The sequence below is a fragment of the Pelodiscus sinensis genome, chromosome 19, assembly GCF_049634645.1.
Source record: "Pelodiscus sinensis isolate JC-2024 chromosome 19, ASM4963464v1, whole genome shotgun sequence".
NCBI lineage: Eukaryota > Metazoa > Chordata > Testudines > Trionychidae > Pelodiscus > Pelodiscus sinensis.
In genome coordinates, this window is record NC_134729.1 from 1,582,988 (window position 1) to 1,604,820 (window position 21,833).

The 21,833-nt window shown below is 53.2% G+C and overlaps 1 protein-coding gene across 1 annotated transcript; it reads right to left on the bottom strand.

Moving 5' to 3' along the window:
- Positions 1-279: 279 nt before the first annotated feature.
- LOC102460346 (keratin, type II cytoskeletal cochleal-like) lies at positions 280-20,982 on the bottom strand. The gene is made up of 9 exons (XM_075901672.1): positions 20,475-20,982; positions 18,343-18,551; positions 14,915-14,975; positions 14,471-14,566; positions 12,718-12,882; positions 12,305-12,430; positions 6,954-7,174; positions 5,746-5,780; positions 280-3,499 (listed from the first exon to the last, which is right to left on the bottom strand). Exons 1-9 carry the CDS (start codon positions 20,874-20,876, stop codon positions 3,312-3,314), a joined length of 1,503 nt encoding a protein of 500 aa, XP_075757787.1. The 5' UTR covers positions 20,877-20,982; the 3' UTR covers positions 280-3,311.
- Positions 20,983-21,833: the final 851 nt, after the last annotated feature.

Below are 21,833 nucleotides of genomic sequence, written 5' to 3' on the forward strand. Positions count from 1 at the left end.
CATCCCTCCCCCGGCTGCCCGTTGGACGTGCAGTAGCCATGGAGAGGCGCTTCTCACCTGGCCCCAAGCTGCTTTGGTGAGTGAGGTCTGGGGTTGCCCTCTCTCCGTGGGGGAAGCCTGCGCCCTGAACCAGCCCCACCCCAGAGCACCGCAACATTTTTTGCGTTAAGGACCTGAGCCACGCCAGGCCCATCTCCTAGGAGGTCATAAGAAGCGTCCAGACTTTCCCGTCCTCGCCTTCCGCAAGCAGAACGCCGTCAGCAAGAAACGCAACTGTGGTTGCGAAGGAACACAACAGGGTAACTTTATTGAAGGCGCACGACGTGCAGTCAGAGCACAAACCCAGCAAACGGCTGCCACGGCTGCATTGCGGAGAAGCTAGGGCCGATAACGCAACACAACGTTCTGCACAGGGAATTTTTCCCCCCTCTCTCTAATACAGTCACCACAAAACAATGCGAATGGGGGTAGTTAGCAGTTCTCACCACACGTTTCGCCAAGAAGACCACTTGGGCATAACTCGTCCTGCCTCCAAGGATGAGAGCTTCCGGGGAAGTGCAGAGAACTAAGAAGTTCTTGCTTCTTCCCCTCCCAGCATCTGCCCGTCAGCGATTTAGGGGGTGCCAGGATCTTGGGATTAAATCCCTGACCAGCCTAACTAACCTATCATGGAGCTATCTGCTGGTAACGTCGCTAGTGTGAGGCTGAACCCCGTTATCACGTTGGCCATCACTCCATCTCTTGGCACGGCGTTCCACACTGTCTGAAAAAGGATTGCCTCATTTTCTGCCTACCAATTTCATTGGGTGACCCTACGTTTTGGGTGGTGGGACAGGGCAGTGTCTTAATCACAGTTCTTTTCCTCCACCTCATTCTTGATTTTATAGTCCTCTATCGCTTCCTTCGTTCCGCACGATCTTCCTTCGTTCTGGCAGAGAACTCAGAATGAAGGAAACAATTCACACACCCTTCCCTTCCTCCCCCGGATCAGGTTTGTAAAACCTCCTAACACTCGGGTAGAGGCATTCTCTGCCCTGCATTACAGTTCTCAGCCAATACGCTTTTTATTCAGTGTTTGTTAAACTAGACACATGAAACCCTCCAGTCCAAATGACATCACTCATACTGTAGGAAAAACCACAAAAACCTGATATAGTTCTGGGCCTCCCACTACAGAAAGGATGTGGACGCACTGGAGAGGGTCCAGCGGAGGGCGACCAAAATGATTCGGGGGCTGGAGCACATGACCTAGGAGGACAAATGGAGGGATTTGGGTTTGTTTAGACTGCAGAAGAGAAGAGTGAGGAGGGATTTGATAACAGCCTTCAACTTCCTGAAGGGGGGTTCCAAAGAGGATGGAGAGAGGCTGATCCTACCAGTGACGATGGCAGAACAAGGAGCAATGTCTCAAGTTACAGTGGGGAGGTCCAGGTTGGATATTAGGAAAAACTCTTTCCATAGAAGGGGGGGGAAGCGCTGGGCTGGGTTCCCTAGGGAGGGGGTGGAATCACCATCCCTAGAGGTATTTAAGTCTCAGCTTGACAAAGCCCTGGCTGGGTTGATTTAGTTGGGTTGGTCCTGCCTTGGGCAGGGGGCTGGACTTGATGACTCCTGAGGTCTCTTCCGGCTCTATGATTCTATACAGCTGTGGCACGGCATCCGTACCCAAACAGGAAGAGAGTGGGAAAAGTCTGCCTCTTAGAGCTACCCCAACGAGAGTTAGAGCCGAGAGGATAACTAAGAGGGCCATCTGGAGTAAATTCCATAGTTCCTCTGCAGTGGAGAAAGCTGCATCAGTTTGCACCAGCTCATGACTTGGGTCCCTGGATTAAAAGGAGTTCAGTTAGACACAGGAAACTCTAGTGTCATCTCTTTTAAGTCCACAGACTTTGTCCTGGGGATGAGAGAGAATTTTGAAGTCCTCCCGGAATTTTAGCTGTTCGAAATCACCTTGCATCATATCAGTTTGGGGGGGGGGCATTTAATTTATGCTCAGACAGGGTATGTCTACACTGCAACACTATTTCAAAATCACTAGCGCTATTCCGAAATAACTTAGTTTGCGTCTACACAGCCGGCGGTTATTTCGAAAGAATGTCAAAACACTGTCACGCTGGAGAACTTCTTACTCCGACTCCTGGTAACCCTCGTTGTACCAGGAAGAGGTGAAGTCGGAGGAAGACGGCTCTGTTCCAAAATAAGTGCTGTGTAGACACTCCGAATTTCGAAATAAGCGATTGCGAAATAAGCGACGCAACTGACGTAGCTCATTTTGCGTAGCTTATTTTGAGGTAAGCCCTGCAGTGTAGATGCGCCCAAAACGGGCCCCATGTAAGTAAGAAGAAAGGAAGGAAGGAAGGGAAGAATTTTACCCAATTTCCTTCATTAACAAAAATAGGGCTGTTTTTCGATTCTGAACTAACCTCTGGCATTTCCAAAACAGCTTGGCTACGTTTACACTGGCATGATTTTCCGGAAATGCTTTTAATGGAAAAGTTTTCCGTTAAAAGCATTTTCGGAAAAGCACGTCTAGATTGGCAGGATGCTTTTCTGCAAAAGCACATTTTGCGGAAAAGCGTCTGTGGCCAATCTAGATGTGCTTTTCCGCAAAAAAGCCCTGATCACCATTTTCACGATCGGGGCTTTTTTGCGGAAAACAAATCTGCGCTGTCTACACTGGCCCTTTTGCACAAAAGTTTTTCGGAAAAAGACTTTTGCCCGAACGGGAGCAGCACAGTATTTCCGGAAAAGCACTGACAATCTTACATGAGATCGTCAGTGCTTTTGCGGAAATTCAAGCAGCCAGTGTAGACAGCTGGCAAGTTTTCCCGGAAAAGTGGTTGCTTTTCCGGAAAAAGTGGCCAGTCTAGACACAGCCATCAAGTTATTTAGATGCCCACATCCTAGTCAGCACCTTACTCATGGGGGCTCCTCTGATCCAAATTCAAGCAGAAATTTAGGAAAAAAACTGATGTTCAAACGGTTTTGCCTTTGGGGAGGTGAAATTCACTGTCATGCAGAGACCCAGCCCAAAAGCTACGGTCGGATTTAATTCGAGTGTCGAATGATCCTGTTCTCTGCATTGGGGGGATTTTCACCCTAGATCTTACAAAGCTCAGTGGGGCAGGGCCAGCCCTTAGGTGCTCTGTGGAGGGATCACGTTCTGGGAAGGCTCTTCCTGGCATTTCATTCGCCACGGCAGGATTTTGCAGCCACGTTGGCCGCCAGGGGACAATACAACAATACAACTTTTCTTTCTTTGCATTTTTTTTTACTGATATTCCGGCAGTGACGAGCTTGGTTTCCGGAGCCTATTTCCTGACGCTCCTTCTGCTGGAGGAGGTGGTGGTCATGGAGTACGCGGTCACGCCGCCAGGGCTGCCTCCGGAGGAGAAGGAGAGACCGCTGCTGCCCATTCCGCTTCCCAGGTGAAGTCCTCCTCCGAAGCCGTACCCGCCTGCACCGCTGTAGCCTCCTCCAGCGCTAGAATTGACCATAGCTACGGTGCAAAACCAAAAGGGTGTTACAAGAAGGAGAGAGAAGCCATTGTTCTCCTTGGCCTCTGAGGACAGGACAAGAAGCAATGGGCTGAAACTGTAGCAAGAGAGGTTGCGGTTGGACAATAGGAAAAACTTCCCAACTTTCAGGGTGGTTAAACGCTGGAATAAATTGCCCAGGGAGTCTCCATCACTGGAGATATTTAAGAGCAGGTTAGACAGACGCCTATCAGGGATGATCCAGGTGCTTGTTTCTGCCGTGAGGGCAGGGGACGGGACTTAATGACCTCTCAAGCTCCCTTCCCGTTCTAGTGCTCTATGATAGTGTGTCCAGCTGGTGCACAAAGGGGCTGTTTCCCCATTGCTTGGGATCTTGTGCCAAGGAGCTGCGATCACCCGTACCTGCGGCCATGCAGGTAAATATGGCAGGATGGGGTCCCACCGGGGGCTAGCCCTGACGGACCAGATGCAGCCAGCAGACTGGTATTTGCCCAGCCCCCTTAGATACAAAAGTCAGACAGTAATTCCTCATTTCACACTATCGAGATGTTTCAGAAAATGATCGTGTTAAGTGAAAACGTGTTACGCGGGGTCAATTTTCCCATTGAAAATAATGGAAAAGGTGGGGGTTGCGTTTCAAGCGGTGGCGTCTATTGGGACCGGGACATTAGGTTGGGGGAGAAAGGGGACTGGTTGACAGCATGGAGGGGAGGGGTTTCGCTTTGAAGGGGAGAGGAGAGAAGGATTGGGTTGGGAGTATGTCCCTGTGACGGGTCTGCCGGGACCCGCACTGTGTCCGGCGAGGGGGGGTCACTGGGGAACAGCGCGGCGAGCAGCAAACCCTCCGCTGCTTTGCAGGGAGGCGGGAGAAGCCCCGCACAGCTGCCAGCAACGGGCCAGCTGGGGAAATCGTGTTATTCCGGGGACAGTCGTGTAATTCAAAAAATGTTCCCTAAAAAAAAATCGTGCTATCGCGAAAACGTGTGAAGCGGGCACGTGTTAAATGAGGAATTACAGTATCCCTTTAACTATGCCCCAGTCATTAAAACAATACAGACTGTCTCGTGTGCCTGCTGTAATCCAGGTATAAAAGTGCAGCGATTCTCATAAGGGGAATAAATGACTCCTGTATAAGGCACCGTTCTATTGATATAAAAGCATAGATACAGCAAACTTCTGATAATCCGGCACCTTTAGGACCTAGGGGGTGCCGGATTATCAGATATGCCGGACTATCGGAAGGGGGGGGGCTATGAGGGGTCTGGGGTGGGGTGGGGGGGATGCCACCCCAGATCCCTCATAGCCCCCCCTTCTGATAGTCCGGCTCTGCCCCAGGCGTCCCCGATTCAGCCGCTGCTGGTCAGTTTCAGCAGCGGCTGAATCGGGGACGCCTGCGGCAGAGCAGCTGGGGTGCTGCCGGGTTGGTCCGGTAGCGCCGCCCCTCGGCGCTGCGAGACCAACCCAGCAGCACCCCAGCTGCTCTGTCTCCGGCTTCCCCGATTCAGCTGCTAGTCAGTTTCAGCAGCGACTGAATCAGGGAAGCCGGGGGCAGAGCAGCTCCAATGGTCCGGCTGCCCGGAGCACTTCCGGGTTCCCAATGGTGCCAGACCATCAGGAGTGCTGGAGCATTGGATGCTGGACCAATGGAGTTTTACTGTACTAGTGGGTGTACCTGTTCTTTCCATATCTGCAAAAAGCCATCTTTCTAACCCAAACGGATTAATTCAATACAATGCCTTGTTTATACTACCGTGGGCTGCCGACCTAAGATACGCAACTTTAGCCACGTGAAAAACGTAGCGGAAAGTCAATGGGCTTCGGTCTGTTTAATGAGATCTCTTCCTAGTGGTAAGTCGGTAGCTGCCGCCTGTGCTCCCTCTTCACCGTTTGGTGGAATGCTGGCGTCCAAGGGAGAGCGCTCTGCAATCGATTTATTGTGTCTACACTAGACATGGCAAATCAAGCCCCACTGGCTGGATCGCTGCCTGTCAATCCAGTGGGTAGTCAGCAGCTCTCCACCCGCCCAGTCCGAAAAAGGCATCTTGCAGTAAGTGCAACTCATTTTCGCCCCTTTACCTAGCCTGTGCAGTGTCAATAGGCTACGTCAACACAATTCCCAGTGCCTTTAGACATGCCCATGCTAAGTCTCATCTAAGTCAGCACACTAAAATAAAAGGGCTGTGAACCGTGGAATTGCGTGTACTTCCAAACCTCGTTAGAGAAGGAATTAATTGTAAAGCCAACTCACAGACGCTGACGTTTCCAACGTGGTCCCCAGACAGCCTGCAGAGGGAGGGAAAGAAAAGGCAAGAAAGAAGAATATTGGTTGGAGCTCACATCAGATCTGGTACCTGGAGGCATGGGGCTTTGAAGAGCAGCACAATGGGAATGAATGAGGATTGTTCTTATCAATAATGAAGAGGAGACAGCTGTGTTATCAGGGATTTTGTCCAATGCAAACAACAAACATGCTCAGCCCTTCAGGACATGTGTCGTTAATGGCACACAGGTGCAAAGCGTTGGCGGGAGTCAATGCGGTTGAAACTTTTCCATCCGTGTGTGTTGTGATGGATAGAAAGCAAGGGGAGGGGGGAGGTATTCGGACAGACCAGCTGTTTCCACGGAAAATGTCACCTGGGTTAAAATATTTGGGGATTTTGGTTAAAAAAAAATGTCCGGGACCAAAATGTCGTGTGTGTCTTTTAAAATCAGAAACAGAACATTTTTCAATTTAAAGGAAAGGTTTTGAAGAAAAAACGCTGTCGTTGCTAAAAAACCCCAACCCATTCATTTCCATTGACTGTTTTCACAGAGGAAAAACACCTTGGACGTTTGCCACCGGTCTCGACAGGAAGGCAGCCGAGCATTTAAAGCTCTTCTGAGCTCCCGGGAGGCTAACGTGGCGTATTCGCCTTTCCCGCCCTGGGGTTCACTTCCCTCCCGTCCTCGGGAATACGCCCACTTGCGGGATGCACTTGGCAGTATCGCTCCGACCCAGAGAAGAGCTGAGAACCTGCCTTTCCCTGGAGGTTTACGACCGAGGAATCACTTCTCGGGTTCAGCCTCCACCTGTCTTTTACCTTTATCGAGCAGTTTCCAAGCCCTGAACCCTACTCCAGTTAAGAAAGTGGCCAAACTCTCCTTGACTTCCAAAGGAAACAGGACAGAGCCCTTTCTAGGGTGCATGGTACCTCCTGGGGAACTCTGAACATCCCCGAATCTGGCTCCCCACCCCCACGGGCAAAGCGGGTGCGAGATGCCACGTGTCTGGGGAGAGAACCACACCCACCCCCCGCACGGGTGTGAACGTCTGTTCACAGGGTAGGACAATGGAGAAATGGGCCGTTCCAGCAGTGGCACGTGCCGGACGCAGCATGGGCCGGATCCCGCCTGGAGTGAACTGGCCTAGCTCTGATGAACTGTTCCGATGATTTGGGGCCTGTAAATCGCACCCACCTGCTCTCCTCCCCTTCCAGCAGCTTGCGGTAGGTGGCGATCTCGATATCCAGGGCCAGCTTGACGCTCATCAGCTCCTGGTACTCCCGCAGCTGGCGGGCCATGTCCTGTTTGGCCTTGTTCAGGGCTGCCTCTAGCTCCGCCAGCTTCCCCCGGGCGTCCTTGAGGGCCAGCTCGCCCCGCTCCTCCGCCTCGGCGATGTCTGACTCCAGCTTGGCGCGCTGCGAGGGAGCCACAGGGGACGGCAGGGTGAGTTTCTGCTCTACAGCCTGCTAGGCCATCCACGGCAGCCATCCCTCCCCTCTGGTACCCGTCCACGGCAGCCATCCCTCCCCCCTGGTACCCGTCCACGGCAGGCATCCCTCCCCCCTGGTACCCGTCCACGGCAGGCATCCCTCCCCCCTGGTACCCGTCCACGGCAGCCATCCCTCCCCTCTGGTACCCGTCCACGGCAGCCATCCCTCCCCTCTGGTACCCGTCCACGGCAGCCATCCCTCCCCCCTGGTACCCATCCACGGCAGCCATCCCTCCCCCCTGGTACCCATCCATGGCAGCCATCCCTCCCCCCTGGTACCCATCCACGGCAGGCATCCCTCCCCTCTGGTACCCGTCCACGGCAGCCATCCCTCCCCTCTGGTACCCATCCATGGCAGCCATCCCTCCCCCCTGGTACCCGTCCACGGCAGCCATCCCTCCCCTCTGGTACCCATCCACGGCAGCCATCCCTCCCCCCTGGTACCCGTCCACGGCAGCCATCCCTCCCCCCTGGTACCCATCCATGGCAGGCATCCCTCCCCTCTGGTACCCGTCCACGGCAGGCATCCCTCCCCTCTGGTACCCATCCACGGCAGCCATCCCTCCCCCCTGGTACCCGTCCACGGCAGGCATCCCTCCCCTCTGGTACCCATCCACGGCAGCCATCCCTCCCCCCTGGTACCCATCCACGGCAGCCATCCCTCCCCCCTGGTACCCGTCCACGGCAGCCATCCCTCCCCTCTGGTACCCATCCACGGCAGCCATCCCTCCCCTCTGGTACCCATCCATGGCAGCCATCCCTCCCCTCTGGTACCCATCCATGGCAGCCATCCCTCCCCTCTGGTACCCGTCCACGGCAGCCATCCCTCCCCCCTGGTACCCGTCCACGGCAGCCATCCCTCCCCTCTGGTACCCATCCATGGCAGCCATCCCTCCCCCCTGGTACCCATCCACAGCAGCCATCCCTCCCCCCTCTGGTACCCGTCCATGGCAGCCATCCCTCCCCCCCTCTGGTACCCGTCCATGGCAGCCATCCCTCCCCCCCTCTGGTACCCATCCATGGCAGCCATCCCTCCCCTCTGGTACCCATCCATGGCAGCCATCCCTCCCCCCCTCTGGTACCCGTCCATGGCAGCCATCCCTCCCCCCCTCTGCTACCCATCCATGGCAGCCATCCCTCCCCTCTGGTACCCATCCATGGCAGCCATCCCTCCCCCCTGGTACCCGTCCATGGCAGCCATCCCTCCCCTCTGGTACCCATCCATGGCAGCCATCCCTCCCCTCTGGTACCCATCCATGGCAGCCATCCCTCCCCTCTGGTACCCATCCATGGCAGCCATCCCTCCCCTCTGGTATCTATCATCCCTCTACGACAGTGTTTCTCAATCTGTGTTCTGCGGCACACCGGTGCGCCTCGAGGCAGTCGGAGGTGTGCCGTGGAGACCAAAATAATTCAAAATGGCCACCCTTAAAGGGGCAGGTGACCTTTTTTTCCCCTCAATAACTTTCCCACTGACCCTTGGTGTTCCTCATTAAAAAAAAATTCTGTGGTGTTCCTCGGTCTTAAAAAGTTTAAGAAACACTGCTCTGTGGTATCCATCATCTCCCTATGGTATCTATCATCCCTCTATAGTATCCACCCATCCCTCTACGGTGGTGGTGTCGAACACGCGAGCCACTAGCCACATGAAGCTAATTGGCCGGTTGAGTGTGGCTAGTTGGCTATTGCAGAAGCCATTATAGTGGCTACAGCTCCAGAACTGGTTGGACACCCCAGATCTGTGGTATCCATCCATCTCTCTAGGCCATCTCTGGTATCCATCCACCCTTCCGTGTCAGGGGTGGGCAATAAAAGGGCGGCGGTTTGCTAGGGCTACCCCGTGGCAGGCTGCCACCGCTATATTTACCTGCACTTCCGCAGGGACCAGAAATCACAGCCCCCATTGGCTGTGGATCGCCTCTCCCAGCCAATGGGAAGTGCCGTAGACCAGGATACTGCAGCTCCGATTGGCCGGGAATGGTGATCCGCGGGCAATAGGAGCTGTGCTCGCTGGTACCCGCGGAGATGCAGGTAAATATAGCAGTGGCAGACTGCCCGGGGGTAACCCTGGTGGACCGGATGCAGCCTATGGGCCGGTATGTGCCCCCCTCGCTCTATTCCATCTATACTATTCATCCAAGCGTGACTCATAGTGCATCCATCCATCCACCCCTCTATGCTACGCTCCACAGCGGCGAGGCGTCTCCCAGGCAGGGTGAGCCCTGAAAGACGCAAGCGGCTGGGCTGGCAGGAGCAGACGGGTACAGGATGTCGGCATGTCTAGCCCCCAGGGAGGAGGTGCCGGGAGCACCGGGGCATTGTGGGAAGTGCTCTGTATTCATGCCCCGCCGTGCAAAAGAAGCTATTTGCATAGATTTGCATAGAGATTTGCATGTATATGCAACCACCCTCGGCGTGTGCTGTATCACGGTGGGTGCCTGGGGCTTCCAAAGTAGCAAACCCCATTTCTTCAGATGAGCGTGAGCATCTGGAAACCTGCCAGAGCTCATGAGCCTATCTGAGCTTCCAGAAGAAGACAGAGAACCCGCCAGGCACTCTGCCTGGCCATGGACTGAGCGTGTTTCTAAGGCAGCCCCGGCAGGAGCAGCTAGAAAGCAGGACACATGGGCGGCTGGAAGCGCTTGCTTTTCATCTCCCATTCATTATTCACAGGATCCTATTGTGACTGCGCCTTCCAGCCGCCCTGCCCTGCAAGCAAATAAACATCCCCCGTGATTCACAATGGCTTATCTCCCCGGCTTTGTGTGCGCTCTGGTTATTCATTTGCAAATCTCCAGGCCTGCCAGGCACCGAACAACCTCCCTGGCATGAGTCAAGGGTTGGGGGGAAGAGAACTCCCGGCCTGGCTGAAGGAGGGGCGGCCGGCAGGTCCCTGGGCCCAGAAAGGGAAGTCCCGTGGGTGGATCGTGGGAGTCAGAGATGGGGGAGAACTGGTGTGCTGCACCCCTCTCCGTACCCCAGGCCAGATTGTCCAATAGGGGTACGTCTACATGGAAATGGAAGTGGACCCTGTCCGCTGACTTGGCCTTGCAGGGCTTGGGGGGCCTATGAAACCGTATCGGGGGTGGGGACAGACAATCTGTCCTGGTTTGACCGGGACAACCCCCTTTTTAAGCCCTGTCCCAGCCAAATGTGTACGGCAGACGTGGGGCATTTGTCCAAAAAGTGGGGGGGGGAGGAACATGTAGGGGGGAGCGAGTGGTGAGACCAGCCCCACAGAGAGGGGATGGCAGGGCTCGGGCAGGGGGCGGGCCGCGCTCGGGGGAGGTGCAACTCCAGCCCCACATGCAGGGGGTGGGGGCAGAAGGTTTAGGTGATTGTCCCCCCACACACACACCATGGGAGGGACTCAAATGAGCAACTGGAGTTGGGGGGGGGGGGAGCGACAGTGGGGGAGGGGGAGCTGGGAGGACTCAGACTAACCCAACGGCTGAGCTGGGATTCAGATGCAAATCTGACACCATCAGAAGAGATCTGATCAGCGGTTCCCAAACTTTTCGGCATCCCGCCCCCCTTTTTGATTTTTGAGAATCCCTCGTGTCCCCCTCCCCCAATAGCAGCAAAACTTGATGAGCCAAAAAGAAGAAAAAAAAAGGAAGTGACCGGGGCCGAAAAACAAAAATAGCAGCAAAACTTGGGGGGGACGGGGGCTGGGGCACCTTGTGCGGCCCCTGGAATTTCTTCACGCTCCCCCCCCCCCCACATGCTCCCCACTTTGAGAACCCATGGGGCATGGAACAGCTCTCTCGTTACAAGAATTTCCCCTTCAGGTCCCCTCACCTTCTCATCACCACTAACAGTGCCAAAGGTCCATCCAGCCCAGCGTCCTGCCTGCCTGCAGTGGCCAACGCCAGGTGCCCCAGAGGGTGTGAACAGAACAGGGAATCATCCAGTGATCCCTCCTCTGTCGCCCATTCCCAGCCCCTGACAAACAAAAGCTAGCGACACCCATCCTGGCTAATAGTCATTGATGGACCTAACCTCCATGAATTTATCTAGCTCTTTTCTGAAGCCTGTTAAAGTCCTGGTCTTCACAACACCCTGGGGCAAGGAGTTCCACAGGTTGCCTGAGCACTGGGTGAAGAAAAACTTCCTTTTGTTTGTTTAAACCTGCTACCGAGTAATTCCATTGGGTGTCCTTGAGTTCTTACGTTATGGGAACAAGTAAATAACTTTTCCTTATTCACTTTCTCCACCCCAGTCATGATTTTATAGACCTTGATCAAGCGGATTGTTATTCTTTAAGGTGCCACTGGACTCATTGTTTTTGCTGAAACAGAATAACACAGCGACCCCTCTGCAATGAGGTGTCCCTTTTTCCCTTTGGAAGATATAGTTACCCTGCGTTGGGGGTCAGGCTGGCGCCTGGGCTTTCAGACCCACCCCCTCGCGGGAGCCACTGTGAATGCTCCCTTTGTATATATAGTACCAATGCTTGACAATCTGTTCTAGCATATATTTAGCAGTGGTGCTCAGAGAACTTTTCCCCGATGTGAGGGAAGAGCTCTGTCTTGTTTCTCAACCACAGAAGTTGGTTCAATAAAAGATATTATCTCACCTGCCTTGTTTCTCTGTTAACCTGTGTTGCTGATGCAGCGCTTCATGGGAGTTGTAGTTCCATGTCCTTCGTGGCCCAATTCTTTTTTATGGGCCTGGCTCTCCAGTCAGACGGCATCTCCCATGATGCACTGCAGCACCTCACTGTGGCTGAGCCCTCGTGACATAGAGCCAGGAATAGAGACCACATCTTCTGACTCCTAGTAGTGACCTGTACACTAGACCATGAATGCAATTCAAAGCACTGGCCAGTAAAAGTCATGGTGGCAGAAGTGGGATTAATATATGTGGGATCCCAATTTCTGGACCTTGCTGTTGCCTTCCCTAGCCAGATCTTCAGCTTCTGACATTATAACTACAGCTTTCCCCCAAGTGCTTTTACTCGGCCCTGACATGAAGACCTCACACTGTCTGCATGAAACTTATTTCTATTCAGCTCGCGACTCAAAACTCGCTGGAAGGAGCAACAACTCCTCACCTGGTTTTTCAAGTTGTCGATTTCAGCCTGCAGTCTGTGGATCATGCGGTTAAGCTCTGTGATCTCGGTCTTGGTGTTGCGCAGTTCATCCCCGTGTTGCCCCGCGGTGGCCTGCAGCGACTCGAACTGCGAGACACAAGAATATCTCCATAAAAGAAAGCCAGGAGCAGCACCATCAGTCGCACAGCTGGCTGCTCTCTATGGTCCTTCACACACTAGAATCAACAGAATCCTACAACTGGAAGGGCCCTGAGGTCTCTCCCAGCCCTGGGATTGTATAAACCTGAACCTCCCTTGCTGCAATTTAAGCCCATTGCTCCTTGTCCTAGAGCCATCACCTTTTAGGTACTTGCCTCTCCAGATGCATCTTAACAGCTGAAGCTCCTAATTCCCCTAGTTCCAGCATCACTCACCTTCTTTTGGTACATGGACTCTGCTTCTACTTGGCTCTTTTTGGCCATGTCCTCATACTGTGCTTTGACCTCAGCAATGATGCCGTCCAGATCCAGGGTCCGGGTGTTGTCCATGGAAAGGACCACAGAGGTATCAGAGATCTGAGTCTGCAGCTCACGAAGCTCCTACAAGTTACATACAAAAAAAAAAGGCAAAGTCTCTGTGGGTGATTTTTCTGTCTCAGTTGCGCTGCCTGGTCGCTCTCTGCTGCTCTGAGGTTTTGCTTTGCAGAGATCAGACCCGAGAAGTGAAGGAAAGGAAAGGAGAGAAGAGGGAACCCGTCCAGTCATGAGCCAGGAAGGAATCCAACAGAGTGTCACTAGCTGCCGGAACGGATCATTCCCGATGGTGCACATTTTTTTTTTTAAAGCAGAAGGTGAGTCCGGTCTCCTAACTCACCCCACGTCGAAGGGCCTCGGGGGGCGGAGAAAGGATCCCACCTGGGATGGGAAGGGCCAGACACACATTTCATTCACAGCTTGGATCAGAGTGTGGGACCGGACCTGACTTTATTACGGAGTTAGGGCCGGATGCTGCCATCTTAGCCCAGGGGTGAGCCGCTGCATTTACCTGCACCTCGGCAGGGACAGGCGATCGCAGCTGCACCTGGCTGGGAATGGCGATCCGCAGCCATCGGGAGCAGCGATCCCCCCACCTGCAGGTAAATACAGTGGGGGGGATGGGGCCTGATCCAGCCCACAGGCCGGTATTTGCCCACCCTGATGTAAAACAACTCTGGCTGCTTTGATTGACATGCCATGGGGGGGGGGGGGTGTGCCTTACAAGCAATTCAAGCTCCTTGGTCCCTAGTCTCCTGTATAGACCAGGCTCCCTCGTTGGACTTCATCTCCCATGATGCACCACTGCTTTGGGAGTGCTGTAATGCACTGCTTTCCCCAAGGAAGGACCGTGGTGCATCGTGGGAGATGCAGTCCGACTAGGAGAGTCTGGTTTGTAAAAGAGAATGAGTCCCATGATGCGCTACAGTTGCATTTCGCAAACAAAAAGTTTTGGGGGGAGGGGCGTGGCCCAAATAATTTTTTTCTAACATGCAAAACTTTCCACAGAGTCTCCCCCCCCTCCCCGCCGCCTCTGCGGTTTCCAATCAGCGCTGCCAGAAATGCAATCCAAAATAAATCCTCAACCCTATAGGTCTTCTTTCAGCGCCTGGGTCTTTCCTCATCGGGGACAGAAATCACTGCAGGAGATTGCAGCAGGCCCTGCAAGCGACACGTCATCTGTCTTATCCTCAGGCTGCTGCCAGAGCAGCCTGGGGCTGTATTTTATAATACGGGGGAGGTGAGGGGGTAAATATAGCACTCCAGGGCTTCATTTTTGAACAGCCCTGAAGAGTTCCTCCCAGTCTGAACGTCCTGCCCACATGCACAAGACCCGATCCTCCTCCTCACAGCAGTATAACTCTGTTATCTTCCAGGAAGTTATTCCCAAGGGATTCTTGTTTTAAGGGAGAGAAGAACCGGGATCTATCCAACCAACTGTCCATGATCTTTACAAACCATCATGCGACCCACCAAGCCTCCTTGATGGAGTTAGACAGACTTGAGGCGTCTGTCGATCCGCGGAGTCCAACCGCTTCGGAAACAGTCACCACTCTAGTGAACTAGCCCCACTCAACCGGCCAAATAGCCATGTGGCTAGCGGCTCGTGTGTTGGACACCGCGGCTATAGATGATAGAGAGGAAGGCCACTTACAGCTTCGTAGAGAGACCGCAGGAAGTTGATCTCATCCATCAAGGCATCTACTTTGGCTTCCAGCTCCACCTTGTTCATGTAGGCGGAGTCCACATCCTGAAAAATATTCAGATCCAGTGAGAGCATGTTTCATCAATAATCAGACTGATTATTCAGATTCCCAGATAAGGATTTCGCTGTTGCCTACATTCAGGGCAAGCAATGTTCCCTCTAATCTTTTCAATCCTTGGGCTGATTCTTTTACACCTATGTGTGGAATCAATTTTGTTTGGTGCACCGAGGCGTGTGCAAATGTGCACCCACCGGAGACCCACAAGCCTCGCTGTGGGCATGCTGCTGGTCAGCTGGGCAGCCCTGGAATTTCTCCTGAGCGCCCGGCTTCCAGGGAGCCGGACCCTTTGGAAAGCAGCCTCTGCGGTTTCATTTGAAAACTGCGCTGCTCACCTTTTTGAGGATGACAAAGTCGTTTTCCGCCGTCGTGCGCTTGTTGATTTCATCTTCGTACCTGTCGGGAGGCAAGGGAGTGACAGTCGTTAGAGCACACACTGGTGGGGGATTTTCGGGCACAAAGTCCAGTTGTGAAAACAGAAAGTGTTCCCTGGGTCGGATCGATCTCCTGAGTCGAGGACTTTTTTTGTTCCTTTTTGGTTTTTAATTTTGAAATTGCAGAAACGGGGCTGCTTGATGGGAGCGACGAAGATTCCGTTCTCCGGTCAATGTGCCCTTTTCGGCTGAATTTTATTTACCTTAAAATGCTTTTTTTTTTTTTTTTTTTTTTAAAGGATGTTAAAACCGTCGACATTGAAACCGAGTTGGGTTTTTTTCAGGTTATCCATTTGGGATAATAACTCTGAGATTTTGATGCTTTGTTCTGATTTGGAAGCTGGGGGGGGGGGGGTCTCAAACGTTCATCACGTGGGAAAACAGTTTACCCCCCTCCCCAACACACACATCAGACCCCCACCAAAACACCACAGTGTTGATCCTGTAGCCTCTTGCTCTGTTTGAGAATCATCTCCAATTAGAGTTGGATTCCCTATGCTGTGTTTGCCATTTGAAATCGTTTGCTGCAGGTGCTGCACCATTTCAAGTGTGGTGAGGCAGGCGCATAGATTTCTAGATTTGCCCCCTCCCTGATATGACTCTGATCTTCCATTCTTAAGGCTCCCCCAGAACCAGCCTGAACCCCACACCCCCTGTCCATGAGCTCCGAGGTTCACACCCTCCAAATGTAAGCAAAACATCCTTAGCCCCAGGCCGGCGGACATCCATGATGGAATTGCCATTTACATCAGCTTTGGGACTGAGCCTGGGTCTGCCTAGCCAGACCGCCAGTGTAAATGTCAGGTTATGCTGCGCACTCAAGAAGGACACCTCCTCAGCTTGTAGAAATTGGTGCAGCTCCACAGAGCCACACCCAGTTCCACCAGCAGAAGATTTGGTTCTGGAGAGCAAGTATCCAATGCTTGAAATTCATGCTGTGGGATTGCGACTGGGCACACAAGCAGGGAACAGCCAAAGGCCATATGGCCTTGTATCTTGTCTTCCAACAGTCGCCAACTCCAGGTGCCCCAGAAGGAACGATCAGAACAGGGAATCATCAAGTGGTTCCTCCCCTGTCATCCATTCCCAGCTTGTGACAGATGCTAGGGACACCATCCCTGCCCAGCCTGGCTAATAGCCATTGAGGGACCTATCCTTTACGAATGTATTGAGCTCTCTTTTGAACCTTCTTAAAGAGCTGGCCTTCACAACATCCTCCAGCAAGGAGTTCCACAGGTTAACGGTGTGTTCCGCAAAGAAATCCTTCTGTTTGCGTGTTTTAAACGTGCTGCCTATTAAGTCACATGCTATAGTTTTCATTGCCTGTTTGGATGAGCAATAACCCATGGAATCAGGTGTCTGGGGCAGTCACAATTTCTTCCCCAGGATATCCGCTAGAAGCAAACATTTAGTGCAAACAGGGTGTGAACTGTTACAGCAAATTCACACAAACACTATTTCCTCCTCCTCCTTATCATTACTATGATGCACCTCATTCTACTGCGATTTCAAAGCATTTTGCAGGTGTTGATTAGTCCACAAGGCCCTGGCAGAAGGTACGTACGTTCCCTTTCACACATGGGGAAACTGAGTCACAGAGAGGTTATGGCTCTAATTCACGTTCCCCATTTTTAGTAGTAGTTGTTTGTATGACAAGGCAACCAAACTATATTGATGCCAGATGAGGATCTGCTGAATCGAATGGAAGCTTTTCAAATTCTCTGTGCACAGGTCAAGAGAACGCCTCTATAGGAGAGACAATAAATCAAACCAGGGGAGAGGGGGTAGAAACATCCATTCGCCAGGATACAAGGCGACCCCCTGTAGTCTTTGTGGTATTTCACCGACACGCCCCTCTGCTGCACCCCACAGGGATTACCCGTTATTGACTTTTCTCCTGTTACTCCCTGATGTTTATCTGCACTATTTGCAGTTCCTGTTTGTGCCTTTTATTTTTTACCCCCCTCCCCCTCAGATGGGCGCGGCCCGCGGTGAAAGGAGCCAGAAGTGTTTGAGTTGGACTTTTCCCAAGAGATTTGATTCTGACCGAGAAACCCTTTGCTAGAGCTTGCAAGTCATTTTCCCCTCCCTTGTTTCCACGGGACTATTTCGATGTAACCTTACGGATCCTTAGGGACCTACATGATAGGTAGCGTTGCCTACTGGAGCGCGCTCAGAATTGGAACTGGGGAGACTTGGCTACGGGGAGACTTGGCGATATTCCAGGCTAGTGGCCCTTTGGCAAACTATTTCACCGGCCGCCCGTGCCTCAGTTTGCCCATCTATAAAAGGGGGTTAATAATACAGGCCTCCTTTGTGAAGTGCATTGAAATCTGCTGGTAAGAAGTGCATGATAAGAGCTCAATATTATTATTTTTAGCAGCTGATTATGTATATGTATATGCATATGCACATGTATATGGATATGTATATATATATATATATGAAATTTGGCATTTTATATGATTATGTTGTGACATTATCAAAGCAGAACACTGGAGTGTCTTTCAGGTGGAAACAGTTTTGAAATCACCATTCCATGCAAAACTTAGAAAAACTTCTGCCTCTTTGCTACAATTCAGACCAAAAACACGGTCTGAAAGGTCGGCATTTTGCTCCACTCCCAGGATGGGAATTCTGTTTCTTGACTGGCTTAATGCAAAGGCTTTGTTTGCAAAACTTTCTCCATAGCTCCAATCTATCTGCCTTTCCTTCCAGAGAGCCTTTCTCATCCCTGATTTAATAGAGGTGGAACCTCTCTAGTCCGGCAACCTCCATGGTCCGGCATGATTTCAGTTCGCCGGATGTCCACTTAGCGTGGGAGTGGTCTAGTCTTCTGCAATCCCTTAAAGTTTGTTTTCAGCCCCCAGTCCTGGCTCTCAGAGTTCTGCGCTGTGACTTAGCTCTAATTTACCCCGCAAAGTCTTCTCCGGGCCCAGGAAGCCGTGGCAGGATTGGTAATGCTACTAGGCAATATTGGCCTCCCATGGTCCGGCAAATTCTCTGGTCAGGTCCTGCGGGTGCCGGATTGGAGAGGTTCCAGCTGTAATTGTGAATCGGCCAAAAGCCGACGACCGACGACGGAGCTGGAAATCGGAATGCGCCATCTCAGTGGCTCTGGCACTCGGAAAGGGTCGGTTTTACAGAGCTGCGTTGCTGGCCACTCGTGTGTACAAGCAACAGAAAGCAACGACTGTCCCTGCCTGTAAGCTATTTCCCTGCCTGAGAAAGGATCCCCCCCGGGAGAGTTCCCTTTGCAAGGATGCCAGACGGCTCTCCGGCCCTCCCCTCCCCGCCACGCCCTGTCACACAATCAGATTGTACGTTACTTGTTCTTGAAATCCTCCACCAGGTCCTGCATGTTCTTCAGCTCCCCCTCCAGCCGCCCTTTGTCGTTCATCAGCCCGTCCAGCTGCCGCCGGAGGTTGCCGATGTAGGTCTCGAAGAGCGGGGCGATGTTGCTGCGGGTGGTCTTCTGGTCCTGCAGCAGGCTCCACTTGGTCTCCAGCATTTTGTTCTGCTGCTCCAGGAACCGGACCTGCCAGCCGGGAGGGGAATCTTAACAGGGAGCCAAGCGGCCCCCCGGCCCGCAGCTGGGAGAAGGCACTATGGCTGCAAGAGCCTCATTGTAGGACAACGAGAGAGCCCCGTGGCCTGTGGGTGGATTCGAACCGTGGCCCTCTGGAGCTTCGCGTGGCGGCCTCTGTCCCCTGAGCGAAAAGCCAGCTGACGTGCAGCTAAGGCTGCCGAGCTGTGGTGTCCAACGAGACCTACTGCGATACCCAACTAGCCACATTCTTCAAGCCAGCTAGCCCCGCTCAACTAGCCAAGTAGCCACACGTGGCTCGTGGGTTGGATACTAAGGGTACGTCTAGACTACAGGCTTTTTTCAACAGAGGCTTTGTCAACCGATACTGTCGACAAAGCCTCTGTCGAAAAAGAGTGTCTAGACTCCAACCAGTACTTTCGACAAAGCAAGCCGCTTTTTCGAAAGAGAGTGTAGACGCGCTCTTTTGAAAAAGCACAATGTGGACGCAAGGGCGCCTTTTCTCGACAGAACTCTGTAAAACGAGGTTTACCGCCGTCGACAAAACTAACTGTCCACAGAACTCGGCGGCAGTGTAGATGCAGGTATAGTTTAAACCCTGTAGTCTAGACACATAAGGATGCATCTACACGGCAAAGTGAGTCTGGAATCACTCTGCGAGCGTCTACACAGCCCTTCCGTTATTTCAAATCTTTTCGAAATAACAACTTCCGTGAACCTCATTCTGCCAAGAACAATGCCTCTTCCGAAGTAGCTACGTCGAAATAAGGCTTGTGTAGACACTGCACTGCTGCTATTTCGAAACATCGCCTCTCTAGGACCGTGCTAAATTATTCCTCCTGGGGCTATCATTTGAGAGAGCACGTCTGCATTAGACTTGGACTTATTTTGAAACTTCCCTGCAGCGTCGACATGCTATTTCGAAATAAGCTATTTCGGAAGAACGATTCCAGACTAGCTTATTCCGAAATAACTGTGCAGTGTAGCCATAGTCTAAGGCTGTAAAGCAAACTCCTGTTCTCTCTGTATCTGGTCTCATTGCCACTCAGGACGGTACCACACCCAGCAGGTGTATGTTACTCCGGCGTGGGGTGCTAGGTGTGGGGCAGAGGAAAGGGATTGGAACTCTTCCAATCGCCCCAGGAGAGGGTGGACGATTCTGAATGAAGAGACCACCCCGGTTATCCTGCTCCCAGCTCGCTATGCAAATGCACTTCGAGGGGGGTAGATTCTGCTGCCCCTGGGAACCTATCTAATGGCTCCAGGGGTCATTGGATCATACGAGGGAGGTTGGAATGTGTGTCATGAAGTAACCGTGTAACCGCTGAAAATTGCAGGGCGGCCGTCGGCTCCCTGGGAGCTGGTGCGCACGGGGAGCCGGCTTTTAAGCCATCTCCTTGCACGCCCCAGGAGCCTGCACGTAACTGTGGGTGCTTAACCCGTGGCCCATCCGTTAGCCATGTACAGGGTAACACCTTCACAGCCTGAGATCACAGGGGTCAAGAGTGAAAATCCGGATCGATGAAGAACCCCGCCCTGGATTCCAGTCTGAACCTCACCCAGGGACAGGGCCCGGGAGGGGGAGGGGGGGGGGGAAGACATCTGAGCACAATGGGTGTGAATTGCCTTCTGGCCAGCAAGGCCTGAGAACAGCTCCACGCCCCAGATCCATACACCACCTCCACTTGGGTGCTGACCCTTTGGGGCTTTGGGAATCCCTGGGGGCTTTTACAGGGCCCCTGAATGGCAAAATGCCAGCGGGAGTCAACCCGGATAAATAGTCACGTCAGGGCAATGGGATCATTTTACCACCCAGTTGTAGAACTACACGGCCTGATGCAAACCCCAAGAGGACCCTCGTAGGTTTCACGGGGCGGGGGGGGGGGGAGGGAGCCGCCTCTTCCTGCATCTCACCTTGTCAATGAAGGAGGCGAATTTGTTGTTGAGGTTCTTGATCTGCTCCTTCTCCTCCTTCCGCACCTGCTGGATGGCGGGGTCGATCTGCAGGTTGAGGGGCGTCAGCAGGCTCGGGTTGATGGTCACCTCTTGGATGCCGGCGGGGCCGTAGCCGGCCCCAGCTCCAGCACCGAGCCCATAGCCGGAGCGGACGCTGTAGGAGCTGGCCCCGCTGCCCGCGGAAATCCTCTTGTTGGCAGAGCCCAGGTTATAGAGACTGGAGCTGCCAAAGCCCCCGGCCCTGCTCATGCCGAAGCCCCCTCCCGTGTTGCGGCCGGAGGAGACGGTGCTGACACGGTACTGCCTGATGCCCCCGGGGGCGGCCGCAGAGCGGGAGCTGAAACTGACCGACCTGGACATGGCTCCTGAGCAGGATTCTATCCTTCTCCTCCCGAGAACGGCTGTGATAAGCTAGGGTGGAGATCAGGAGAGAGCAAGCAAGCCCCTCTGAGCCTTCCTCTCCTTTTATCCGCTACCAGAGCTGGGCTTGGCTTGAGGGCAGAGAGAGGATCGTTTTACAGGCGGGTCTGGCAGCTGGCCTGCTGCATTCAACCTGCTGAACACGGGTGGGGGGAAGGGGGAGGCGGTGTGCACAGACCTGAGACGGTAGCATGCTCCTCTCCCCGCTCTTGGCAGAAGGCTCCTGCACTCCTGAACCTTGCTCCATTTCCTGGTGGTGCAGAGAGAGCGTCCGTAGCCTCCAGACAGTCTCATTCACGTTACTGCTTCCTCTAGGCTCACAGGAGCCAAAAGGAAGGGTCAGCAGTCAGCCCAGGTAGTCGGGATTTGAAACACCGATTTATAACCCCCCTTTGGCTCTTCACAGGAGCCTTAAATAAGGAGCAAACGTATGGAACCCATAACACTGCCAGGGTGGTGACTGCTACCCAGCCAGAGTGCATCCTACGTGCAAATTAGAATCAGGCCAGACACAGAGACTTAAATCAAGAAATCCAGCTACTGGCTGCTCCTCTAAACAATACAGTGAAACCTTCCCACTGCAACCCCCCCTCCCCCGGGCAATGGAGCCTGGTTGTCACTCTGAAACGGTTGCAACAGGGACCAAAATGTGCGGGGCTGTTCTTTCAAACGTGAACCCCTCAAATCCCAGAATCCTAGAACAGGAAGGGACCTCGAGAGTCCAGTCCTCTGCCCTCACGGCACGACCAGGCACCGTCTAGATCACCCCGACAGGTGTCTGTCTAACCTGCTCTTAGATATCTCCGGTGATGGAGAATCCACAACCTCCCTAGGCGATTTATTCCAGTGTTTCAGTTAGACAGGTGGAAAGTTTGGATGCTATCCAACCTGAACCTC

Coding starts and splice junctions, on each gene's coding strand:
- LOC102460346 (XM_075901672.1), bottom strand. CDS start 20,876: ATGTCCAGGTCGGTCAGTTTCAGCTCCCGCTCTGCGGCCGCCCCCGGG. Junction 12,431..12,717: donor AGTCCATGTACCAAAAGAAG/GTGAGTGATGCT, acceptor TGTGTCTCGCAG/TTCGAGTCGCTGCAGGCCAC. Junction 3,500..5,745: donor CGTTGGAAACGTCAGCGTCT/GTGAGTTGGCTT, acceptor TTTGCACCGTAG/CTATGGTCAATTCTAGCGCT.